Source organism: Phyllobates terribilis, unplaced genomic scaffold (genome assembly GCF_046119375.1).
Source record: "Phyllobates terribilis strain yellow unplaced genomic scaffold, ASM4611937v1 Scaffold_2__4_contigs__length_985480577, whole genome shotgun sequence".
NCBI classification, from domain to species: domain Eukaryota; kingdom Metazoa; phylum Chordata; class Amphibia; order Anura; family Dendrobatidae; genus Phyllobates; species Phyllobates terribilis.
The window spans coordinates 422342181-422365107 of NW_027362762.1; the positions used below are offsets into that span (position 1 = coordinate 422342181).

Here is a 22927-nt window from a genome sequence, read left to right on the forward strand (position 1 = left end):
GGCAATGGGGGTTGAAGATGTCTAGCACCCAAGGCAATACCTCTAATAAATCAGGTGTTAGTATTTGTCTACCTGGTTCAGTGTTGAATACAATATGTAGAATGTGGCACAGACAACGAGACACATGAGGTGCATTTACATCACCCGATATAGCAGCGTTAAACAATCGCCGATCGGTAAATATTTATAGACCCGGCAGTTGTTTAACTACGCACTTCTGTTATTTTTTTCATTCCATAAACCTGTGCAAATATTAGTGTAGTGTAAATATGTTACTATACTCACTGATCGATATATTCTCCGAAGTCCAGAACCACTGTGGTCCTCTTCTGATTCACATGATGGCTCATCAGGATAAACTAGGGTCTATGTGTGGGTTGGAAGTCGCTCACACAGAGTCGGAAGAGCCATCACGTGACTCAGAAGAAGGCCAGAATGGTGCTGGAAACTGCAGAAGACAGGGGCAGTGAGTATACTAATGCACTTATACTATAGTACACTGACATTTACACTGGTTTAGGGAATAAAAAAAAATAATGGGAGTGCTGCTTTAATATCATTTTTTACAAAAGAAGACCATGGTTCAGATACAAGCAGAATGATCTGTAATAGAACTTTCAGTGTGCATAGGCTGCAATTGTTCTCAGCAGCACTAATGAGAACAATGATCTTTTATGCAGTACAAAAGTTAATTTCACCCTGAAATTCACTGGGTGATTGGCAGCCTGTTTATTGTAAACAATTATCATGAAACAAGCATTCACAGAAGCACTCCTTCACAATAACTGTGCAGTGTAAATAGACCTTAGCAGTATATAACTACACTGATGTGTGACGTTGGAGCAGATAGATTTCTGTTTGTACAGATACAGTGGCTTGCGAAAGTATTCACCCCCTTGGCATTTTTTGTGTTTTACTACACAACCTGGAATTTCATTTTTTTTTTTTTAGGGTTTGCATTAGTTTATGTAAAGAACATGCCTACAACTGTGAAGATTTGGTTTTATTTTTATTGTGAAGCAAACAACAAATAAGACAAAATAACTGAAAGCTTCAATGTACATAACAATTCACCCCCTAAAGTCAGTACTTTGTAGAGCCTCCTTTTGCAGCAATTACAGCTGCAAGTCGCTTTGGATAAGTCTCTATGAGCTTTCCACTTCTTGCCTCTGGGATTTTTGCCCATTCCTCAAGGTAAAACTGCACCAGCTCCTTCAAATAAGATGGTTTATGCTGGTGAACAGAAATCTTCAATTCTGGCTACAGATTCTCAATTGGATTAAAGTCTGGGCCTTGACTAGGCCACTCCAAAACATTTACACGTTTCCCCTTGAACCACTCGAGTGTTGCTTTAGCAGTATGCTTTGGGTCATTGTCTTGTTGGAAGGTGAACCTCCGTCCCAGTCTCAAATTGCTGACAGACTGAAACAGATTCTGCTCAAGAATATCCCTGTATTTCACACCATCCATCTTCCCCTCGAATCAGACCATTTTCACTGTCCCTCCTGCCAAAAAACATCCCCACAACATGAAGCTGCCACCAACATATTTCACTGTGGGGATGGTGTTCTTGGGGTGATAAGCTGTTGTTGGTTTGGCTTCAGACATAGCATTTTCCTTGGTGGCCAAAAAGTTTAATTTTGGTCTCATCTGACCACAGCATCTTCCTCCATACCTTTGGGGAGTCTCCCACTTGTCTTTTGGCAAACTCAAAACAAGCTTTACAATTTTTGACTAGTTTGGATATCTCGCTGGTCTTCATGGTGTTTGGTTAGTGGTGCCTCTTGCTTAATGGTGTTGTGGCCTCTGTGGCCTTTCAGAAAAGGTGTGTATATACTGACAGACCATTCGACACTTAGATTGCACACAGGTGGAGTTCCTTTCACTAAGCATGTGCCTTATGAAGGGAATTGCTTGCACCAGAAATTTTTAGGGACTTCATAGCAAAAGGGGTGAATACATATGCACATGACAATTTTTAGTTATTTGATCCCTCAAATGTAATTTATGCCTATATTTTTCCACTTCACCAACTTAGACTATTTAGTGCTGATGTATCACGCACAAATGGGATTACAAAAATATTTAAACACAGGTTGTAATATAACAAAATAGGTAAAAAGCCAAGGGGGTGAATACTTTCACAAGCCACTGTAAATACAATAAAACAATATCACTTAAATTAGGGTTTGAAATTGTACTCCAGTTATTAGAAACAGTCAAAAGAACATTTTTTCTTTAGTACTAATGATCCAATCTATGATTACTAACATCATTTCTGTTAACTTATCTATTACTGCTACCATCATATTTACTTTTGAATAATAGAACATACGTCATAACATTTAACCTTCAGCTTTTCAGTTGTATAGCTAATAGATGCATTGTGAGTGTGAATGAATGTTTATAGACTCAACTCTCTATCATTTAGTAAAATAAATGAACAAACTTACATGAAATTCATAAATGTCTGTATATTTTCTATACACAAGCTTCTCTGTAAGATCCTGCCATTTAACCATGAACATGTAAACCTAGTAAAAGAAACCAAACAACAGTACCAAATGAGAACATTTATTGTCATACTTTGCATAACATTATAGCCACTGTCATTATTAGCTTGTTTAAAGCGAGCATGTCATGTGAAAAAACACAGTTAACCTGCAGATATGGGGTTAATCTGTAGGTTAATAGTTTTCCGAACCTACCCATCCCCGTAATTTGAGCCCAGCTGCCAGCATGAAATTAACTTTATTCCTCTTCTGTTATAGGAGTGGTGCTGGTGCGGGTTCAGTCACTGCTCTGTGTATTGAGAGTGGCAGCTGTATTTGCACCCCTGGCACTTTCAAACTGCAGTTCAACATTAGGTTTTGCTGCCAGTCAGTGCCAGGAGCACGGTTCCAGCTGCCACTCTCTATACATACAGCGGTTACTGGACCGGGGCTGTCCCCGTTACTGAATGCTGCCTTGGGGGAATAAAGTTAATTTCCTCCCGGCAGCAAGGCACAAAGTGCAGGTGCCGGGCAGGTTCAGAACTCTGTTAGGGGTCTTTCACATGTCAGTGTTTCCAGTACGTGTGGTGACAGTTTACACACGTACTGGAGACACTGACACATGTAGACCCATTCAAATCTATGGGTCTGTGCACATGTCAGTGTGTTTCCACGGACCGTGTTCCAACATGTCCATTTTTTTGCGGATGCATAGTCCGCAAAACGTCCCACACGGATGACATCCGTGTGTCATCAATGTGACACGTACCAGCGCCTGGGAATCAGCACTACAGTTAGCGCTGTTCCCAAGCGCCAGGTGCTGAACACTGCCCTCAACATGGTTCCCTGCTGGCGCTGCGATCAGCACCAGCAGGGACAATGATAAGAGTAGTAGTATCTGCTCCCGCAGTGTCCCTATCTAAGAATAAGAATAAAACAATAAAATCCATATACTCACCTGTCCGGATGTCTCTCGCGGTACCGCTGATGCCGAGGAGCTGGGGAGAATAAGTCCCGATGCGGCACACAAGCGGCACACGGTTGCCACACACGTACACACGGGACACGGATATCTCCGGTACCAGAAATATACGGATGTGTGAAACCAGCCTTAACCTGTAAATTAACCCAATATCTGCAGGTTAAAAGCATTTTTTCACTTGACAGGTTACCTTTAAGGAATTATCAGAGTTTGGGTAAGTGCACACATGTTGTGTTTTTTCTTCAAGTTTTCTGCACCAAAATCTGCGCGAAATCTGCTGATAACTTTTTTCTGGCAGGAGATTAACTGCGTCAAAAATGCAGGTATAGCTGCGTTTTTTGTTGCTTTTTTGCTGCGTATTTGCAGCATTTTTTTCACTGTCCTTCTGTCTCTATTTAGTAATGCACATAAAGTTCTGTGAAAAAAAAGACTCCCATTCTATGTTTCCATCAAAATCGCTGCAAATACGCAGCAGAATACGCAGGTGCGTTTTTTGGTGTGTGTTTTTGCTGCGTATTTGTAGCGTTTTTTCATCCCCCCATTACTTCCTATGGCTGAAAAAAAGCTGGAAAAATGCTGAAAGAAGTGACATGTCACTTCTTTCAGCGTTTTTCTAATCACTGACAATACGCAGCAAACAAAAAAGCAACATGTGGGAACAGTGAATTCTGGTTTCTCATAGACTTAGCTGGTACTTCCAGACGTAGCTGAAAATTTACATAAAAATCTGCTGCAAATACGCAGCAAAACACAACGTGTGTGCACATACCCTTTAACTGCTTAAAATAATTCTGAACATACATGTTTGCCAGGAATGTATTGTAATTATCTAATAAAAAAAAAAAGAAACCCGAAATATAACCATTTTCTTGTATTTTATATTGATTTTCTATCTTCATGAGATGTACAAAAGTCAGGAATAAATCAGGTGCTGCTTATATAATAATCCTTACTTATTCATATTGTTATGCCTAAATTTTTACTTTAAAACCAAGCAGTTCTACAATTTTGAAGTTTTTTTCTGATAATGGTCTTTTTAGTCAGAAACTTTGATGGAATTTTCAGCAGAATCCCAATAGGTAGTGTTTAAAAGAAAAACTGTTTTTAATGCCAATCGCAACAAATCCCATCAGGGCTTTCATTCTCTATTCTTTTTAAAAATTAAAAGCTGTGCTGTGATTGGTTGATATGGGCAACATGAGAGCTTTTATTTAAGACAATTAAAGTTATGACACTTTATGTGTCATAAAGTTGCATTAGGGTGTTCATTACTGTAAATTACTAGGTGAGGCTTAGGTTGTTTATTTCAGGAAATATACAGAATTTGAGGGTACACTTACTCTTCAAGATGTTTAATTCCTGTTTTCTTTTTTGTGTTTTTTTTTAAAACAGGTTTACCTTGTCATCTTTTTCATGATATTGTGTTGAAATATTGGCAAAGGTGACATGTAGACTGCATATCTTGAGCTTTTATTTTTTGGAGGTGTTGTGTGTCTAAGAGTTAGACTTTTAGCCACAAACTATATAGAAATATAATTGTTTGCGTTTAAAGGTATTTTGGCAACGTGACAGGTTGGTATTTTTTTTAAAAATATATAAGCATCAAGATATAACATGGTATATTATTATTGAGGAATACTTGACGTGAAAGGGTTAACTTCAAGGTAAACATTCACGATCCGAGTAAGAACTGAAATATCAACACCGGCCGCTGGTGTCCTGACCTAAACGCAATAGCCTCATTGGCATATACGCTACTATCGAAATATTATTTTTCCTTCTGTTCTGTGAAGAAAATAAGTGATAGACTTTTTCAGACAAAAAAAAAATTATATTGTAAATTAACAGAAATATATTGAATTAATAATATTGAACTATAATATGGGTATGTCACATTATGAATTTAGTCATAAAATATCTTTACTTACATAATGCTGACTGGGAGAGAATCTTTTCTCAAAGCCAAGAAGCTGAACATGCCTAATGTAAGGCTCTGCCATTGTACAATCCGTTCAGTAGAGTGATGCTGAGTTGCTTCACAGATGTGAGAGTCACAAACTTCACTATAAGAGTAAAACACTAAAACTGCAACAGTTCCTCTATATACAGCAGGGTGGAGACAACATGCAGCTGGGATCAGCACCAATTGGTTGGCCTTAAGTTCCATTATTCCTTTACAAAGTAAGTTCCTGGTATAAAGAAAGTTCAAAACGGATGAAAACTGTACATGATAGGGACCATTTTGGCAACTTTCAGGACTATTTCATTAGGTATAGAACAATAAAGTACTGGGCTCAGAAAAAGCATGTTTGTCAAGTTAAACCCTTTACACTGAACCGACCATATGTTCTGTTATGAAACATTAAAGGAGTTGTCCATTAGTTGGACAACCCCTTCTCAATCTCTGTTTCCCCCAAGTAAAATAATAACACCTATAATCACCTCCAGTGTGGGCAATGTTCCAGCGGTGTTGGCACTGGCTCTTCTGGGGATCACGTGACATTATTATGCCACGTGATCTCTACAGCCAATCAGCAGCCGCTTCACTCTTCCCTCCTTTAGACGTAGCTGACATTCGGAGGAAGTCAGAGCATTTATCCAAAGGAGGAGTGTGACGCTGAGTCACTTTTCACGGCCAGGCCGTAAGACGGGATAGTCAAGGAGTCCGAAGTCAAAGCCAGGAGGGTACGTTATAAGCAGAGGGAAGAGGCAAAGGCGTAGTCAGGTAACGTTCCATAGATCAGAATACCAGGAGGAAAGCAGATCAGAGTAGAAGGGGTTAAACAGACGGATGGTCAGAACAAGGTCCAAGGTCAGGCAACAGAAGATCAATAAACAGAACTCAAGGCACAGAGAACAAACCACACTAGTTGAATGTATGTCTGGCAGAGATCTGGGGGAAATAGCTAATTTAAGTAGCCAGGCATTCAACTGAGATAATGAACACCTGAAGATAGCCAGTGCCTCCCAGTCTCCGATTGGACAATCGAGCTGTCAGTCATCACACTGACAGCTATTGCACGCCCCTGTACAAGATTGGATGGCTGAGCTGTCAGTAACTGCATCCCAGACACAGTGAGGGGTGGAACTGTGACAAGGAGAGTGTGAAGCAGCTGTTGATTGGCCACAGGGATAGCGTAACATAACAATGTCAAGAGACTCCCAGTAGAGCCAGTGCTGACACCTCTGGAACAGCACCTATAGGAGGTGATTACAGCTGTTATTATTTTACTTTGCGGAAACATAGTGATTGGGAAGGGGTTGCCTGAGTAGTGGACAACCTCTTTAGGAGGAGTAGTTTCCATCTCCGGACTCTCCTCTCTTAATGGACCTAGTTGATTTTAGAGAATTTGACTGCCATTGAAAAGGAATTTTTCTTCTTGAGAGTATTCCTTTAAAAATTGTAGATTTTTAGTAATACTGTTGGTCAGCTAGCTGGCAAATCACTGGTGCCTATCAGCAGACCAATAACCAGATGAGTTGAATAGCTAATGGGGGTGCACAGCACCCTTTTAATAACTCTATGTAACTCCCTACTTGTACCAGTTATTGTACTGGTATACTATCTAGTTTGCTTGTTATTGGATTGACCTCTGTATCTGACCCGGGTTTGTTTCACATTTTTTTTAGCTGTTCCTTTTTTTCTGTATTTGACTCTTGTACTGTTTGATGACTTCAGCGCCTGGCCTCCTGAACTTAGCTGTCTCCTTCCTACAATGTGAGTTTTGATTTTGTTACTGTCCTCATCTCACTGGTTCTAAATTCTAATCCACTTATACTTGTTCTTCTCCCATCTTAGTCCATTGACCAGCAGTTACTTTGTGGAGAAATTCCATGGGAACCTGTAGCAAAGGCTGAATCCCAGTAAGAGAGTGAATACCATGGAGTCTTTGGAGTTGCCAAGTGAAGTGGTTAGTGCCAAGACTGTGAGTGCCGATTTAAGTTGAGATATTCATCGTAGTTTTAAACTGGATATGTTACTTAAGTTATAATTACAATTAAAGTATAATAATCTTTTAGGAGTATTTAAACAATGGGGAATGATTTTTACTTTGCTAAATATAAAAAATTACTAATTCACTCTGTGCCAAAAGTTGATTGTACATGATCTAAACCACACTTTTTATTTTTTTTAGACATTTATGTTTTTCTCATCCAACACGGGTCAGTATTTGTTATAATTAAGTTTTGATATAATTAAGTTTTGATATAATATTTTCTGGCTTGATTTTTTTTTATTAATTTTGTTATGATTTGGTAACAGCATCCTTAGGGTATGTGCACACGATGCAGAAATGCTCAGGATTTTTTCCTGAGCGTTTCTGAATCTCTCTGGCAGGAAAAAACGCATGCGGATTGTACATGCGGTTTCCTGCCAGGGACATGCGGAAATGAAGCGGTCTTCACTTTCATTTCCGCATGCGGGTTGACAAGCGCTTCCCAAGCGATTTTAGCATCACTTGGAAAGTGCTTGTCAACTTCACACTATATAAATCTATGCAACCGGCATGGATTTATATAGTGTGTGATGTCAAAAAATAAAAAATAAATCTATACTTTACCCTCTGATGGCCCCCTGTGTCCTGCTTCGCTCGGTCCCGGCTGCCGGCAGTGAAGACTTTAGGACCTTCCGACGTCAGCGTCACGTGACCCGTCACATGACTCTGACGTCAGCGAAGGTCCTTCTTCATTCAACCGCGAAGTGCGGGGAATCAAGCAGGAGCGCTGCGCGGGCCGTCAGAAGGTGAGAATATATATATTTTTTATTTTATTATTTTTTTTTAATGGTACCTGGGTCTGGATGAGAGTCCTCTCATCCACACCCGGGTACCATCCGCACATTAGACCGCATGAAAAGCGCATCAACATATACAGTGATGCGGATTCCATGCGGTCTAATGCAAGTCAATGGCGGCAAAAGAGCAGCGTTTCCGCAAAATTAATTGACATGCTGCGGATTTTTGACCGCAGCGTTTACGCTGCGGAAAAATCCGCATCATGGGCACAGCACATGCGGATTTCAATTGGGGAACATTGCTGCCCTTCTACCATGCGTTTTTCATGCGTTTTCGCGGCGTTTACGCAACTGCAAAAACGCCGCGGAAACGCATGAAAAACGCATCGTGTGAACTCAGCCTTAAGGTGTTTTTTTTGTAACAAATACACTTCTCAACGTTAAAATTGCAACACCAAAAAGGAAAAGTCATGTATTGTGGAAATTACAGGATCGATAGACATGTTAATGACAAGGAAATGATGAAAAAATAGAAGCAACATTTTCAAAATATCTCTATTTATTTAGTAATATGAGCACCATGAGCAGAAATAAATGCTCTGTCATGCCTTGGCATGCAATTACTGAAGTTATTAATGGTTGTCTGAGGAATGTTCTGCCACCCTAAATGCACTTGAGCACGCAAATCATCAATATCCACTGCTGGCAGCTCGCTTTTCAATTGTGAACCAATGACATATCAGATGTGCTTGATGGGAGACAAGTCTACAAACACTGCAGGCCATGGTTTAGACCATGCAGGCTGCTTGTGTTGAATAATGGCTCCTTGGAAAATTTGGAGAAATGGCTATACCATTGGTTCTACAACAAAATCCATGTACTGTTGAGCTGTTAGTGTACCTGGAATGAAGATTAGATGGGTTTGGCTATAGTATAAACTGTACTATCCTACACCATAATTACAAGAGTAGGACCAGTCTGATGTTCTCTCATGAAAGCCTCATTATGGTGTTGCTTACGTGTTCTCCAGACGAATCTCTGGCTATTATATTGTATCCAAGACAAAAGCGGGTCTCCATTCCAGGCTCTATTGCCATCTTGCTCTGAACCATAATAGCCTTTGAGAGTGGTGGAGTGAAATCAATGGAACACTTGTAACTGGATGTGTTGTTCCTAGCCCAATGTCGTGCAAGCGCCTTATGATGGTTTGTGTGGACAGTGTTTGATGCCTTGGGCTTGGTATGTGATGTCTAATTTCACTTGCAGCACAGAATGTAACAATTGTGCAACCAGTAGTAAGGCCATTTCTCTTAAGTGTCTCACCAGCTGTTTTTCATCTCCATGCCAAGTAGCATGTTGCTTATGCTATTGTGAGCAGCCTGAATGGCCTAAACGTACTATCATGGTGTGCAGCATTTTCAAACTCCTCTCTCATCAACACATCGAGGACGTCATTGGTCAGCGATTGCAAAGGGAGCCGCTTGCTGATTTGTGTGACCAAGTGCAATTAACCTTTGTTGGGTTACAAGTGTATTATTGAAATTATTGAAATTACAAGATGAGCCTCCCCTTGGTGGGATCACTACACTATTTATGTTGAATTCTGTTTTTCTGTATGTATTACACAAAGCATTGTCCTCTTGTTCTTTTTCTTAATCATTATATCTGCTCATCTGAAAAGGGGTATGGCTTAGTAGGAACAATTAGACATTTTGTGAGAAAAGAGCTGTGGTTTAATATGTGGCACTGTGTTTCAAAAATGTGTCAAAATTCATGCACAAAATAAGTCAACTAATAAACAGTTGAAACATATGCCAAAGGACATTTTTTTGGTATACAGAGGTACATGAAAGTTTGTGAACCCTTCAGAATTTTCCAAATTTTCACATAAATCCTAAAAGTATATAATGAGAACCAAATAAAATAAATGAGTCAAAAATATTACCTTTAATCAATGTGATGACAATCAGGTGTGAGTGGGCAACCTGTTTTCAGGGATTTATCAAAGTCTGATCTTTACAACATGTTTTTAGATGTGTTTCATTGCACAAGGGAGATTTCTGATAACCTCAGATGAAGTGTTGTTGATACTCATCAGGCTGGAAAAGGTTAAAAAACATTCCTAAAGAGTTTGGACTTCACCAATTCACAGTTAGACAGACTGTGTACAAATGGAGGAAATCTAAGACCATTATTACCCTCCTGAGGAGTAGTCAACCAAAAAAGATCACTCTAAGAGCAAAGTGTATAATACTCTGAAAGATCACAAAGGAATCCAAGGTGACCTCTAAGCATCTAAAGGCATCTCTCATATTAATATTTATAAGTTCACCATCAGGAGGACACTAAACAACAATGGAGTGCACAGCAAGATTTTAAAAATTACATTGCAAAAATAAAATTGTCACCTGTCTGCAGCTTACTGAAGATCACCTGAACAAGCCAGAAAGCCAGAATGAAATGGCCAAGTCAAAATCCTTACCTCAATCCTATAGATATGTTGTGGAAAGAACTGAAATGAGAAGTTCATGGGAAGAAACCCACCGACCAACATAACAGAATTGTAGCTGTTTTGAAGGTAGGAATGGGCCAAAATTCCTCCAAGTCAATGTTCAGGACTAATCAATTACAAGAAACGTTTAGATGCATTTATTGCTGCAAGAGGGGGTCACGCCAGATAATGAAAGCAAAGGTTCACATACGTTTGCCACTCACAGAAATGTGAGCTTGGTAACTGCTTTTTTCTCACTTACTCCGGACGAATATGATTTGTCCGAAGGTAGGGAGAGTGAAGCGGCTGATTGGCCTCAGTGATTGTGTGACACCACTGGATCGGCACCAGAACTAGAGGTGAATATGGGTGTTTTTATTTTACTCGGGGAAAGAAGGGTAGTGAACAACACTTTTAACTTCTCTACTGAAAAACCGTAAGAAAATTTAAATTATTGCAGGATTATTTTTGCTGTTTTTAGATTTATCCTAAGCATATATGGAACTTGTCAACATGTTATTGCTCATAGCAATAATGTAGCCAAAACAAATCAATGGTAACATTTATACAGATTTATTGTAAAGCTGGCCATACGTGAGATAGTTGTCGAACTAACATTGATTAGGCAGACAGCTATCTTTCCTTACTTCCCTATACACATGAGTACTCGTAGTAGGATTTATGTGTTTTCAATGGGGAAAGAGGATAAAACTGCTACCATACTTGTCTAGTAATAGCTTATGTCACCTGAAAACGAAAGGATTGATCATTGAATTTGTAATTGCTCAATACTTCTCTAACCCAACATCATCTGTTGGGTGTGAATCGGGAGGCATCCATACACATTAGACAGTAGGCTGGTCCTGCCAAAAAAGAAGATTTCTCACAAGTTTTTTCTAATGTGCATTAGAGCCTTAAGCTAAAGTCAATATCATATCAAACTTCTTGATAAAAGTTGATCCATAAAAGAAAGCTTCTGTAAATAGTTTGATAAATCTGTCTCAAACCTAGATTCTCCAATGACCTTATCACTTGAGGTTGTCACATCATCCTAGTGAAATGTCACCATAGCCTGATTTTTTACATATAGTAGCACATACATTTGGGAAAAAATTCAATTTTGGTATCGCTGTAATTGTACTGAGCTGAAAAATGAAACTGTCTTATAACATTTACCACACAGTGAATGGTATAAAAAATAAATAAAAATAATTCCTGGATTGCTGTTTTTTGTACATTCTGACACTCAAAAATGAAACAAAAAGGGTTGAAAAAGAAAGATATGTAACTGTAGTGCCCCGAGGGTTCGGTTGCTACAGGGGTATTGCACCTCAACCAGAGGTGTGATATTCCACTCCCAGGTAAGGATGGAGTATGGACCAGGGCTCAGGTAGCTGCATGCAGCACACACACCCATTTCCGGGGGACAGCTCAACGGTGCTCCCACTAGACAGAAGTGCAGGCACGACCGACTATGTCCCTGACTGGAGTGGGGAGGGGGGAGGAAAACCCGGTGATGTAGGAGCAGGAGGGGATGGTTCCTGAGTGTAGTTAGGAGCTCATTGGTTGCTGGTCACCTGGGCTCATGTTCTAGAGGGAAGTATAAAAGGTGGGCACCATCTTAGATCTAGGTTCGGGTTCAGTCTGTTCGGTGGAGAACGCAGAAGAGAAGACAGGGAGCAGAGGCTCTGTAGGAGCTCTGCTCAGAGGCAGGCCTAGAGAAAAGGCCGGGGCCTAAGAGGAGAAGGAACAGAGGAGAAGAGAAGGAACAGGAAAGGGAAAGAAGTGGCCAAGAAACAGAAGGGCTCAGGAACAAGAAGGTGGAAGGGACCCTAAGGACCAACGTGAATCGGGTGACGGGTCAGGCAAGAAGAGGGTATCGGATCCCAATTTGGTGGAAGCTAATAATCTTCAGCCAAGAACCGGAGGTCGCGACCATCACTTGGTGCGACCCCTTGCTAAACCTTGCTAGGAAGGCATACCATATAGGGTAGCGGGAAACGGGACCCACGTTTGCCCGCATAGACCCGCGGGAGCTGGACAAAAGCTTGGTCACTGGCGGGGCATGAGCCGAAGGAAGGATAGGAAGGAGCTCTGAACCATACTCCTGAAGTGCCTGGGGGTTGACCGAGTCCCTCACCTGGTGGACACCACACGGCTTGGTGGTCACTGCTTGCGCCGAAGTGACCCGGAGCATATGAACTGTGAGTAAAAGACATTGGACTGCAGTACGTTGTCTGTGTACTCCTTGCTCCTCCAGCACTGGGACTCTCTGCACCATCACCCCCACCATCTTCTACACTGCCCTGGGGCTGCACTCTTCCCGTGGGGAGTAACACTACCTCAGCTGCAAACACCATCAGCCTCAGCGGTCTGCCTTGCAGCGGCGGTTCATAATAGCCGCAATCCACGGGTGGCGTAGTCAGACATTACCTACAGCACATAGCAGACTACCACTGGTCTGACCACCCTGAGCCACGGGACCGGGTCGCCACCACTACTCCCAGCATTGCTCTGAAGCCCGGTCCTGAGTGCCCCACGGCCCAGGGGGCGAATCATAACCCAAAATGATACCAATAAAAATTTCAAGTCCTCACAAAGCTCTTTCGGCAGAAAAATAAAAAGTTATAGCTTGAAGAATATGGTGTTGCAAACAATAATGTTTGTAAAAAAGTTTTTTAAAGGGAACCTGTCACATGCTAGCTGCCCTCTACACTGCCCCCATAGCGTTGTTAGTGATGCAATGTGCACCACTAACAAGCTGTTTTCATGAAAATTGGTGCAACTATAATGTTTTTATAACGTTTAATACGCTTAGATCTTACCTGTGTTTTCAGTCATAGGGGTGTGCATTTAAGCTTTCTATTATCCTAACCAAATAAAAGGACGTTCGAGGAACGATGCTGACGTAGAGAAGACATGTAAATGTAATTCAATAGCTGTTTTGTGTGTATCTGTTTCAATGGCATAAATATTCCAAGTCTAAAAATTGCTAATTTTTTTACATTTTCAGAAAATTTTTTAGATATTTTCACAAAGAAATACATGTCCTATTGACCTAAATTTACCACTATCATAAAGTACCATGTGTCATGAAAAAAATACATTCTCAGAATCACTGGAATTTGAAGAAGCATTCTAAAGTTATTACCACATAAAGTGACACACGTCAGATTTGAAAAATGGGGCTCAATCAGGAAGGTAATAACTGGATTTGACACTATTGTAAGATCATGTGAAAATAAATACTATTTTTATTAAAGTTGGTGAGAATTGATTTGCATCTCCTAGTCCATTGGTCATGACAGTGCTCTGCTTTTTGAGTCCATTGTGAGAAAAATGCAATAGAAGTGATTGTTTGTTGTCTATGGCCATTTGACGAGAGCCTTTTACCTGACTGCATCTGAGTGACTCGCCCTCCCTGAGCAGTGGGGTACTCGGAGCCGGGTCAGTGTAGGGGTCGCGGGGATGCAGTCGTGGCCTTGACCCGTTCCGTGCCCAGGGCTGTAACCTGAAAAATGGGCTTCTTTGGGATGAGTGGTTGTTCGACTACGCCACCTGTGGTTTCTGGTGAAGGCCACCAGCGCTGCAACAGTCCTCTGAGGCTGGTGTTTTGGCAGCTCGGTTGGTACTACTCCCCACAGGCGGAGTAGGCCTCAGGGCAGTGTTTGATGAACTGTGTGGAGGTATGGTGGGTGCAGTGCCGCGCAGGAATAAACAAGCAGAGGCGGTGAATGAAGTCATCCGGGTCTTTACTCACTTCAGATGAACTTTCAGCCGCAAAGCTTCTCTCTGCTACACACGGCGTACTGCGGCCACCGGGAAGGGGGTTCAGCACTTCCCAGGTAGATCAGGAGCACCTGTCGAGACCCCGCTGGTGTGTGTTCCTCTCCTTAGTAAGTTCTCTCACTGAGTCTTCTCCTGACTGTGTGTGGTATGAACGTGGTGTAAGGCCGGGTCCCACTGTGTAAACGCAGTTTGAGAGATACAGGTGGTGACTCCGCTCCGTCCGTATGCCCCTGGGATCCACTAGGCTTCCGGGCTTTTCTGACTGAGACGTGAAGTGACAAAGTCAGATGTCGGGGGCCGGTTACCCCTCTTGCAGCAGGAATCCCCCTGGCTAAGCCAGAGTGAAGAATACAGGTGGCAACTCCGCTCCGTCTGTATCCCCCTGGGATCCTTTTGCCTGTGGAGCCTATCTCCTCTGCTCCCCTCCAAGGCCTTCTTAGATCAGGACCCTGACCAGGTAGAGACAGTGGTTAACTCTGACCCGCTCCTCGTCTCAAGGTCAGAGAACGAGGACCGCAAATCTTCAGCCAGCTACAGACTCTTGCTGGACCCTGACAGAAGACCCTCAATCAAAGACCTTGAACTAAAGATGGCCGTAGATTATATATGATTCTATAAGTGCTTCCTATAAGTGTTTCCTCCACCCTCACCCACTACATGGTTCCCCCTATCTTTGGTTCCCCCCATCTCCTCTATCCCGGGACGGGGCAGCACCCTGGTGCATTTAGGCCCCCTACAGGACAGGAGTGGTGTAGTGTTGAGTGTGAAGTGGGGTCCTGAGTGATGCTCCATCCTTACCTGGAAGAGGAGATACCACACCTCTATCTGAGGTGCAGTACCCCTGTGGCGACTGAACTCTCAGGGGCGCCACACATCCGCGGCTCTTCTTTTGATTTGCCGGCCTGGCGTAATGTCATTGTTGTGGCATAATACACATGTGACGTCGCACCAGTTCAGCTAAGCAAAAAAAGAGCCGTGAATGCCGTCCGGTTCTCCCACTCCCGATCAGTGGCTACAGACCACTGTTGTAGCTGATGAATGGGACATACAAATCAATTGGCACCAAATCTACTATTTCGTGCCAATCTATCCTTTAGTTTCCAGAATACAGTAAAATCACTCCAATACAGTAAGATCACTAGATCTTATTTTATGTACTAATAGCAGTCTTCAGTTTTTCTCAGTGCTATGTAATATATTGGGGCTCAGTATTATTAAACTTAACAAAAAAAATCTTCCTTTGACACAACTTAGTTTTAGTGAAAGTTGTGTCGGGGTTGGTGAGTAACTATGCTTTTCAGTTCTTTATATTGAAATTACGTAATATGGGAAAGTTACACTATTGAAGAATTCCAATTTAGTCACTAGGAAATCCCCTTTAACTTACTGTTTTCATGAACTTACAATATTGTTGGTTGCCGCGCATTCATTAGTGATCATTCTCGTCACAATATAGATGCCATTTAGCATAGCCATGTGCCTATATTTCAGATCTAGTTGTGAATACATTAAAAATATTTGGATCTGAACAATTTTGGTATCTCTTTCTGGCACCCATAGTGTCCATCATGTAACAAATCTATCCCAGTCACGAGCTACATTATTCTGATCCTAATACATGACCCAGCACTGGAATTCAGAATGCTGATGTGAACATAGCCTCACCTTTTAGGCAGTATTGTAAATATCAAGGTAGCCAGGTTTTCAATAGGTTACCAAAACATCAGTATTTGTTAAATATTTCATTTTATAGAGCTTATCTGGTTCACAAAATCTATGTTAAAGTGCTTTATTAGGACATTCTGATCAATTACTAGAGCCGAGAGTGACAATGAAAACCATCAATTTCATTTCATTGCTGTGGTGCTGCACATATGCTGCATGTTCCCATTCAGCTTACGGCTGCTTTCTGGGAGTACCAGCAGTGAGATAACCGGTGATCAGCTTATTTCTGGTGGACACTTCAGTTAGCATAGCATGGTGGGTTACTTCATTAGAAATGATAACAGTTGTTTCTTTTGATAAAAGATTCTTCACATATGTTTTATTACTTACACCCCACTGTTTTCCAGCACCACCACACCCTACCTTCTTTCCACGATGTCTTGACCATATTTACCATATATCACCTGGTCGTTTATGTTCTACAATAGCTTTGTCACTATGAACATCATAAGTATTGAGGTCTGATGACTTGTCCCATTGGGCCTTTAGTTGGTTTTGGGGTTTTCTGAGGAAGCTTTAGAACTGGGGCTTTAAATGAATGATCTACAGTTAGCGTATAAAAATTAAAAAAAGGATATTAATACTATTCTACATTAGTTTGGATTATTTATCAATTCCAATTTCTATATTTATTGATGGGTAGGAGGGAGAATTGGCATCTAGTTCACATAGACTTTGTGCCTTTTTCTTCATTAACAAATAATGAGAAAATAATAGGGGAACCTTTTGCAGATATTTGGTGTTTTCCATCTTAATAAAATGCACCATCAGTGCATTTGCCAATTAGGCAACATACACCCTGAATGTAAGACTCAAAGTACCGTACTTATTTTTTCCTGCTGTTATGAACCAATTTCTTTGCTAACACTTCCTCTTTACAAGTTTTAGAAACGAGAAGTATAGGTATTGTTCAGTCCATTATTGGCTCATGGCTCTTTCCTCATGCACTTTGCTCAACTGACATATCCTAACTCTAAGTACGTAATCACTTATAGGGCCTGGAGTGGAAGGCAGCACGTAGACATAAAAATGACTTCATGTATACCATGTAAATTGCTTCGTGCTATACATGATTTGATGGAAAAAAATTTGAGAAGGGAACTCATTACATATATCTGAATTTGATGTGTATATATACTGTATATATACACTGCTCAAGAAAATAAAGGGAACACTCAATAACACATCCTAGATCTGAATGAATGAAATAGTCTCATTGAATACTTTATTCTGTACAAAGTTGAATGTGCTGACAACAAAATAACTCAAAAATCATCAATGGAAATCAAATTTATTAACCAATGGAGGCCTGGATTTGGAGTCACCCCCAAAATTAAAGTGGAAAAACACACTACAGGCTGATCCAACTTTGATGTAATGTCCTTAAAATAAGTCAAAATGAGGCTCAGTACTGTGTGTGGCCTCCACGTGCCTGTATGACCTCCCTACAATGCCTGGGCATGCTCCTGATGAGGTTGCATATGGTCTCCTGTGGGATCTCCTCCCAGACCTGGACTAAAGCATCCGCCAACTCCTGGACAGTCTGTGGTGCAACATGACGTTGGTGGATGGAGCGAGACATGATGTCCCAGATGTGCTCAATCGGATTCAGGTCTGGGGAACCGCCAGGCCAGTCCATAGCTTTAATGCCTTCATCTTGCAGGAACTGCTGACACACTCCAGCCACATGAGGTCTGGCATTGTCCTGCATTAGGAGGAACCCAGGGCCAACCGCACCAGCATAGGGTCTCACAAGGGGTCTGAGGATATCATCTCGGTACCTAATGGCAGTCAGGCTACCTCTGGCGAGCACATGGAGGGCTGTGTCGCCCTCCAAAGAGATGCCACCCCACACCATTACTGACCCACTGCCAAACCGGTCATGCTCAAGGATGTTGCAGGCAGCAGATCGCTCTCCACGGCGTCTCCAGACTCTGTCACGTTAGTCACATGTGCTCATTGTGAACCTGCTTTCATCTGTGAAGAGCACAGGGCGCCAGTGGCGACTTTGCCAATCCTGGTGTTCTGTGACAAATGCCAAGTGTCCTGCACGGTGTTGGACTGTGAGCACAACCCCCATCTGTGGACGTTGGGCCCTCATACCACCCTCATAGAGTCGGTTTCTAACTGTTTGTGCAGATACATGCACATTTGTGGCCTGCTGGAGGTCATTTTGCAGGGCTCTGGCAGTGCTCCTCCTGTTCCTCCTTGCACAAAGGAGGAGGTAACGGTCCTGCTTCTGGGATGTTGCCCTCCTATGGCTCCCTCCACATCTGGTATCAACTCCATGCTCTGGACACTGTGCTGACAGACACAGCTACCCTTCTTGCCACAGCTCGCACTGATGTGCCATCCTGGATGAACAGCACTACCTAAGCAACTTCTGTGGGTTGTACTGTAGACACCGCCTCATGCTACTGTACCTCTAGGGGTGAGAGCAATGGCAAAATGAAAAAGTGACCAAAACAAAAGCCAAAAAGGATGAGAACAGAGAAATGGTCTGTGGTCACCACCTGCAGAACCACTCCTTTATAGGGGGTATCTTGCTAATTGTGTGGCGCCCTGCTGTGCACTGGTGCCACAGAACCCAGAAGGGTGCATGGATAGACTTGTCCACAAGAGGCCCTCACACATTCACACACCTCCACCCTACCACCTCAGACCAGCAGAGGGAGCCCGTTAGGGATATATAAAGGGAGGGTGGAGCCAGGCAGCTCAGTTAGAGTTTAGTGTTCAGTCAGACAGAGAGAGTCTGAGAGCATGCTGATGCTCAGAGAGCAGCGAAGAGGCAGCAAGCTGGCAGCAGGGCTTAGGTGAGCCGAGGCCTACAGCACGTGTGAAGGCCTAGTGAGGGCCCTGAGTGGCCGAAGGCGAGAGGAGGAGGAAGAAGTAGCGAGGGTGGCAGAAGAGCATACCAGGCTCACCTCGATATATACCGGACACCGGGTCCGCGCCTACAGGGACCCTTTATACCCAGTAGGAACCACCGGAACCCCAAATGCTGATTACAGTACCAGGGCTAGGAGTCACGGAGGCCCCAGCGTCCAGGGAGAGTGATCTCCAAGAGAAGGCCCTACCACCAGGTCAGCAGGTGCAAAGAGAGACAGTAACCAAGCTAGGCCTAGCTCCAGGCAGGTCAGAAGCTTAGCGAGTAAAGCCACGGATCAGGAGGCCCTATACCCGCTCACTGGGGAGAGTCCAAAAGTGCGCCCTTCGTCCGGAGTACCCTGGACCGTGCCTGCACCATCACCAGTAAAGGTACTGAAGCTTACCCCCGTGTGAGTGTCCGTCTTTCCTCCGTGACCGTCCTGCCATCTCTCCCCTGCACCACCATCCATTACACCCCACGCTGCCCTGGAGCTAGCTCTACCTGTGGAGAGCCACACTACCCTTGCTGCCGTAACACCAGCTCCAGAGGACTGCTCTGCAGCGGCGGCACCCCTTAGCCGCATTCCACAGGTGGCGTCACGAACACTTTAAATCCCTTATAAATATCCCCCCTTTTGCTGACCGCCCTGGGTCACGGACCGGGCCAGCTACCGTGATATCCCCCAGCAACCAGGGGCCCGGCTGCCGAGTACCCCACGGCCCAGGGGGCGCGTCAATTGCCTATCATTTCTACCAGTTGTCTGTTCCATTTGCACAACAGCAGGAGAAATTGATTCACAATCAGTGTTGCTTCATAACTGGACAGGTAGATTTCACAGAAGTGTTATTGACTTGGAGTTACATTGTGTTGTTTAAGTGTTCCCTTTATTTTTTTGAGCAGTGTATATACACGAGGGGCATTCATTAAATATTTCCCCTGACCCACTTCTATTTATCACAGGATGCTGAAACTTCACATGTATAATGATATAAGTCTCTATAGGTTGCGTGCCAATTTGCAACTCAGAACTGATACTGGTCTTGATTTTACAGGTGCTGAAGTGGTGTGAGGTTTGATACAGTGTGTGTGGAATACAGATCAGTCATCAAGTTCCTTTACTTGAAAGGCCGCACACCAAAGGAGACGTTCGATGAGATGAAAGAAGTTTATGGTGATGATTCCCCATCATATGATGTAGTCAAGAACTGGCATCGTCAATGAAAATGTGGTTGGACTTCGGTGCAAACAGCTCCAATTCCAGGGTGACCCTGCTCTGCTATTGATGAACACACCATCCAGCAAGTGGAGGTCGCCATTTTGGAAAATTGCCACGTAACCATTCGCCACCCAGCCCAAAATGTCAAGATTAGTGTGGGGTCCGTGGAAAAAAATCATCCAAGACCATTTTCACATGCATAAGGTATCCGCTCGCTGGGTTCCCCGGCTGCTCACACCTTTCCAAACGCAGGAATGAGTCGAATGCTCTCAGGGTCTATTGATGATGTGTCATGGAAACCAGGAGGACTTTCTCAACAGACTGATCACACAGGATGAAAGCTGGGTCCATCACTATGATCCTGAGACTAAAGTCCAGTCAATGCAATGGAAGCATCATGACACACCGCCTCCAAAGAAGGCAACTCTCAGCAGGCAAGGTCGTGCTCACAGTATTTTGGGACAAGCACGGAGTAATATTGATAGATTTCCTATCAAAGGGTACCATGATCACTGGGGCATACTATGCTTCACTGCTGCGGAAATTGTAGGAGGCCATCAAAACCAAGAGACGTGACATGCTAACCAAAGATGTCCACCCTCTGCAAGACACTGCACCAGCTCACAACTCATATGTTGCCCAAATGGAAGCATGCTCCTGTGGCTTTGAAATTCTACCGCATCCCTCTTATTCACCCGACCTCGCACCATCGGACTTCCACCTCTTTCCAAAAATGAAATTATTTTTGAAGGGCAAGCATTTTCCAGATGATGAAACTCTGATTTCCGAAGTCACAACGTGGCTTTTGGAGCAACCTATCGACTTCTACAAGCGAGGTGTTTACAGTTGCTTAAAGAGATGGAAAAAGTGTGTGTCCCTAGGTGGCACCTATGTAGAGAAGGACTAATAACTGTGCCAAGTTTCATTGCTCTCAGTCCACAGGAAGTGGGTCAGGAAAAATCTTTAATGAACGCCCCTCGTGTATATATATAGTACAGACAAAAAGTTTGGACACACCTTCTCATTTAAAGATTTTTCTGTATTTTCATGACTATGAAAATTGTACATTCACACTGAAGGCATCAAAACTATGAATTAACACATGTGGAATTATACACTTAACAAAAAAGTGTGAAACAACTGAAAATATGTCTTATATTCTAGGTTCTTCAAAGTAGCCACCTTTTGCTTTGATGACTGCTTTGCACACTCTTGGCTTTCTCTTGATGAGCTTCAAGAGGAAGTCACTGGAAATGGTCTTCCAACAATCTTGAAGGAGTTCCCAGAGATGGTTAGCACTTGCTGGCCCTTTTGCCTTCACTCTGCGGTCCAGCTCACTCCAAACCATCTCGATTGGGTTCAGGTCTGGTGACTGTGGAGGCCAGGTCATCTGGCGTAGCACCCCATCATTCTCCTTCTTGGTCAAATAGCCCTTACACAGCCTGGAGGTGTGTTTGGGGTCATTGTCCTGTTGAAAAATAAATGATGGTCCAACTAAATGCAAACAGGATGGAATAGCATGCCGCTGCAAGATGCTGTGGAAGCCATGCTGGTTCAGTATGCCTTCAATTTTGAATAAATCCCCAACATTGTCACCAGCAAAGCACCCCCACACCATCACACCTCCTCCTCCATGCTTCACGGTGGGAACCAGGCATGTAGAGTCCATCCGTTCACCTTTTCTGCGTCGCACAAAGACATGGTGGTTGGAACCAAAGATCTCAAATTTGGACTCATCAGACCAAAGCACAGATTTCCCCTGGTCTAATGTCCATTCCTTGTGTTCTTTAGCCCAAACAAGTCTCTTCTGCTTGTTGCCTGTCCTTAGCAGTGGTTTCCTAGCAGCTATTTTACCATGAAGGCCTGCTGCACAAAGTCTCCTCTTAACAGGTGTTGAAGAGATGTGTTTGCTGCTAGAACTCTGTGTGGCATTGACCTGGTCTCTAATCTGAGCTGCTGTTAACCTGCAATTTCTGAGGCTGGTGACTCGGATAAACTTATCCTCAGAAGCAGAGGTGACTCTTGGGCTTCCTTTCCTGGGGCGGTCCTCATGTGAGCCAGTTTCTTTGTAGCGCTTGATGGTTTTTGCAACTGCACTTGGGGACACTTTCAAAGTTTTCCCAATTTTTCGCACTGACTGACCTTCATTTCTTAAAGTAATGATGGCCACTCGTTTTTCTTTACTTAGCTGCTTTTTTCTTGCCATAATACAAATTCTAACAGTCTATTCAGTCTATATCAGCTGTGTATCCACCTGACTTCTGCACAACACAACTGATGGTCCCAACCCCATTTATAAGGCAAGAAATCCCACTTATTAAACCTGACAGGGCACACCTGTGAAGTGAAAACCATTTTCGGTGACTACCTCTTGAAGCTCATCAAGAGAATGCCAAGAGTGTGCAAAGCAGTCATCAAAGCAAAAGGTGGCCACTTTGAAGAACCTAGAATATAAGACATATTTTCAGTTGTTTCACACTTTTTTTGTTAAGTATATAATTCCACATGTGTTAATTCATAGTTTTGATGCCTTCAGTGTGAATGTACAATTTTCATAGTCATGAAAATACAGAAAAATCTTTAAATGAGAAGGTGTGTCCAAACTTTTGGTCTGTACTGTGTATGTAT

General features: G+C 42.8%; 1 protein-coding gene across 1 annotated transcript in view; it reads right to left on the reverse strand.

The window, feature by feature from the left end:
• The window catches only part of NCF1 (neutrophil cytosolic factor 1), a 47333-nt gene extending 41789 nt beyond the window's left edge, over window positions 1–5544 (reverse strand). The window contains exons 1-2 of the mRNA XM_073670540.1: window positions 5403–5544; window positions 2454–2534 (exon numbers count right to left, since the gene is read on the reverse strand). Of these exons, the coding sequence (XP_073526641.1) occupies window positions 2454–2534; window positions 5403–5474 (153 nt within the window). The 5' untranslated portion in view covers window positions 5475–5544. The remainder of the gene's footprint in view (window positions 1–2453; window positions 2535–5402) is intronic.
• Window positions 5545–22927: the final 17383 nt, after the last annotated feature.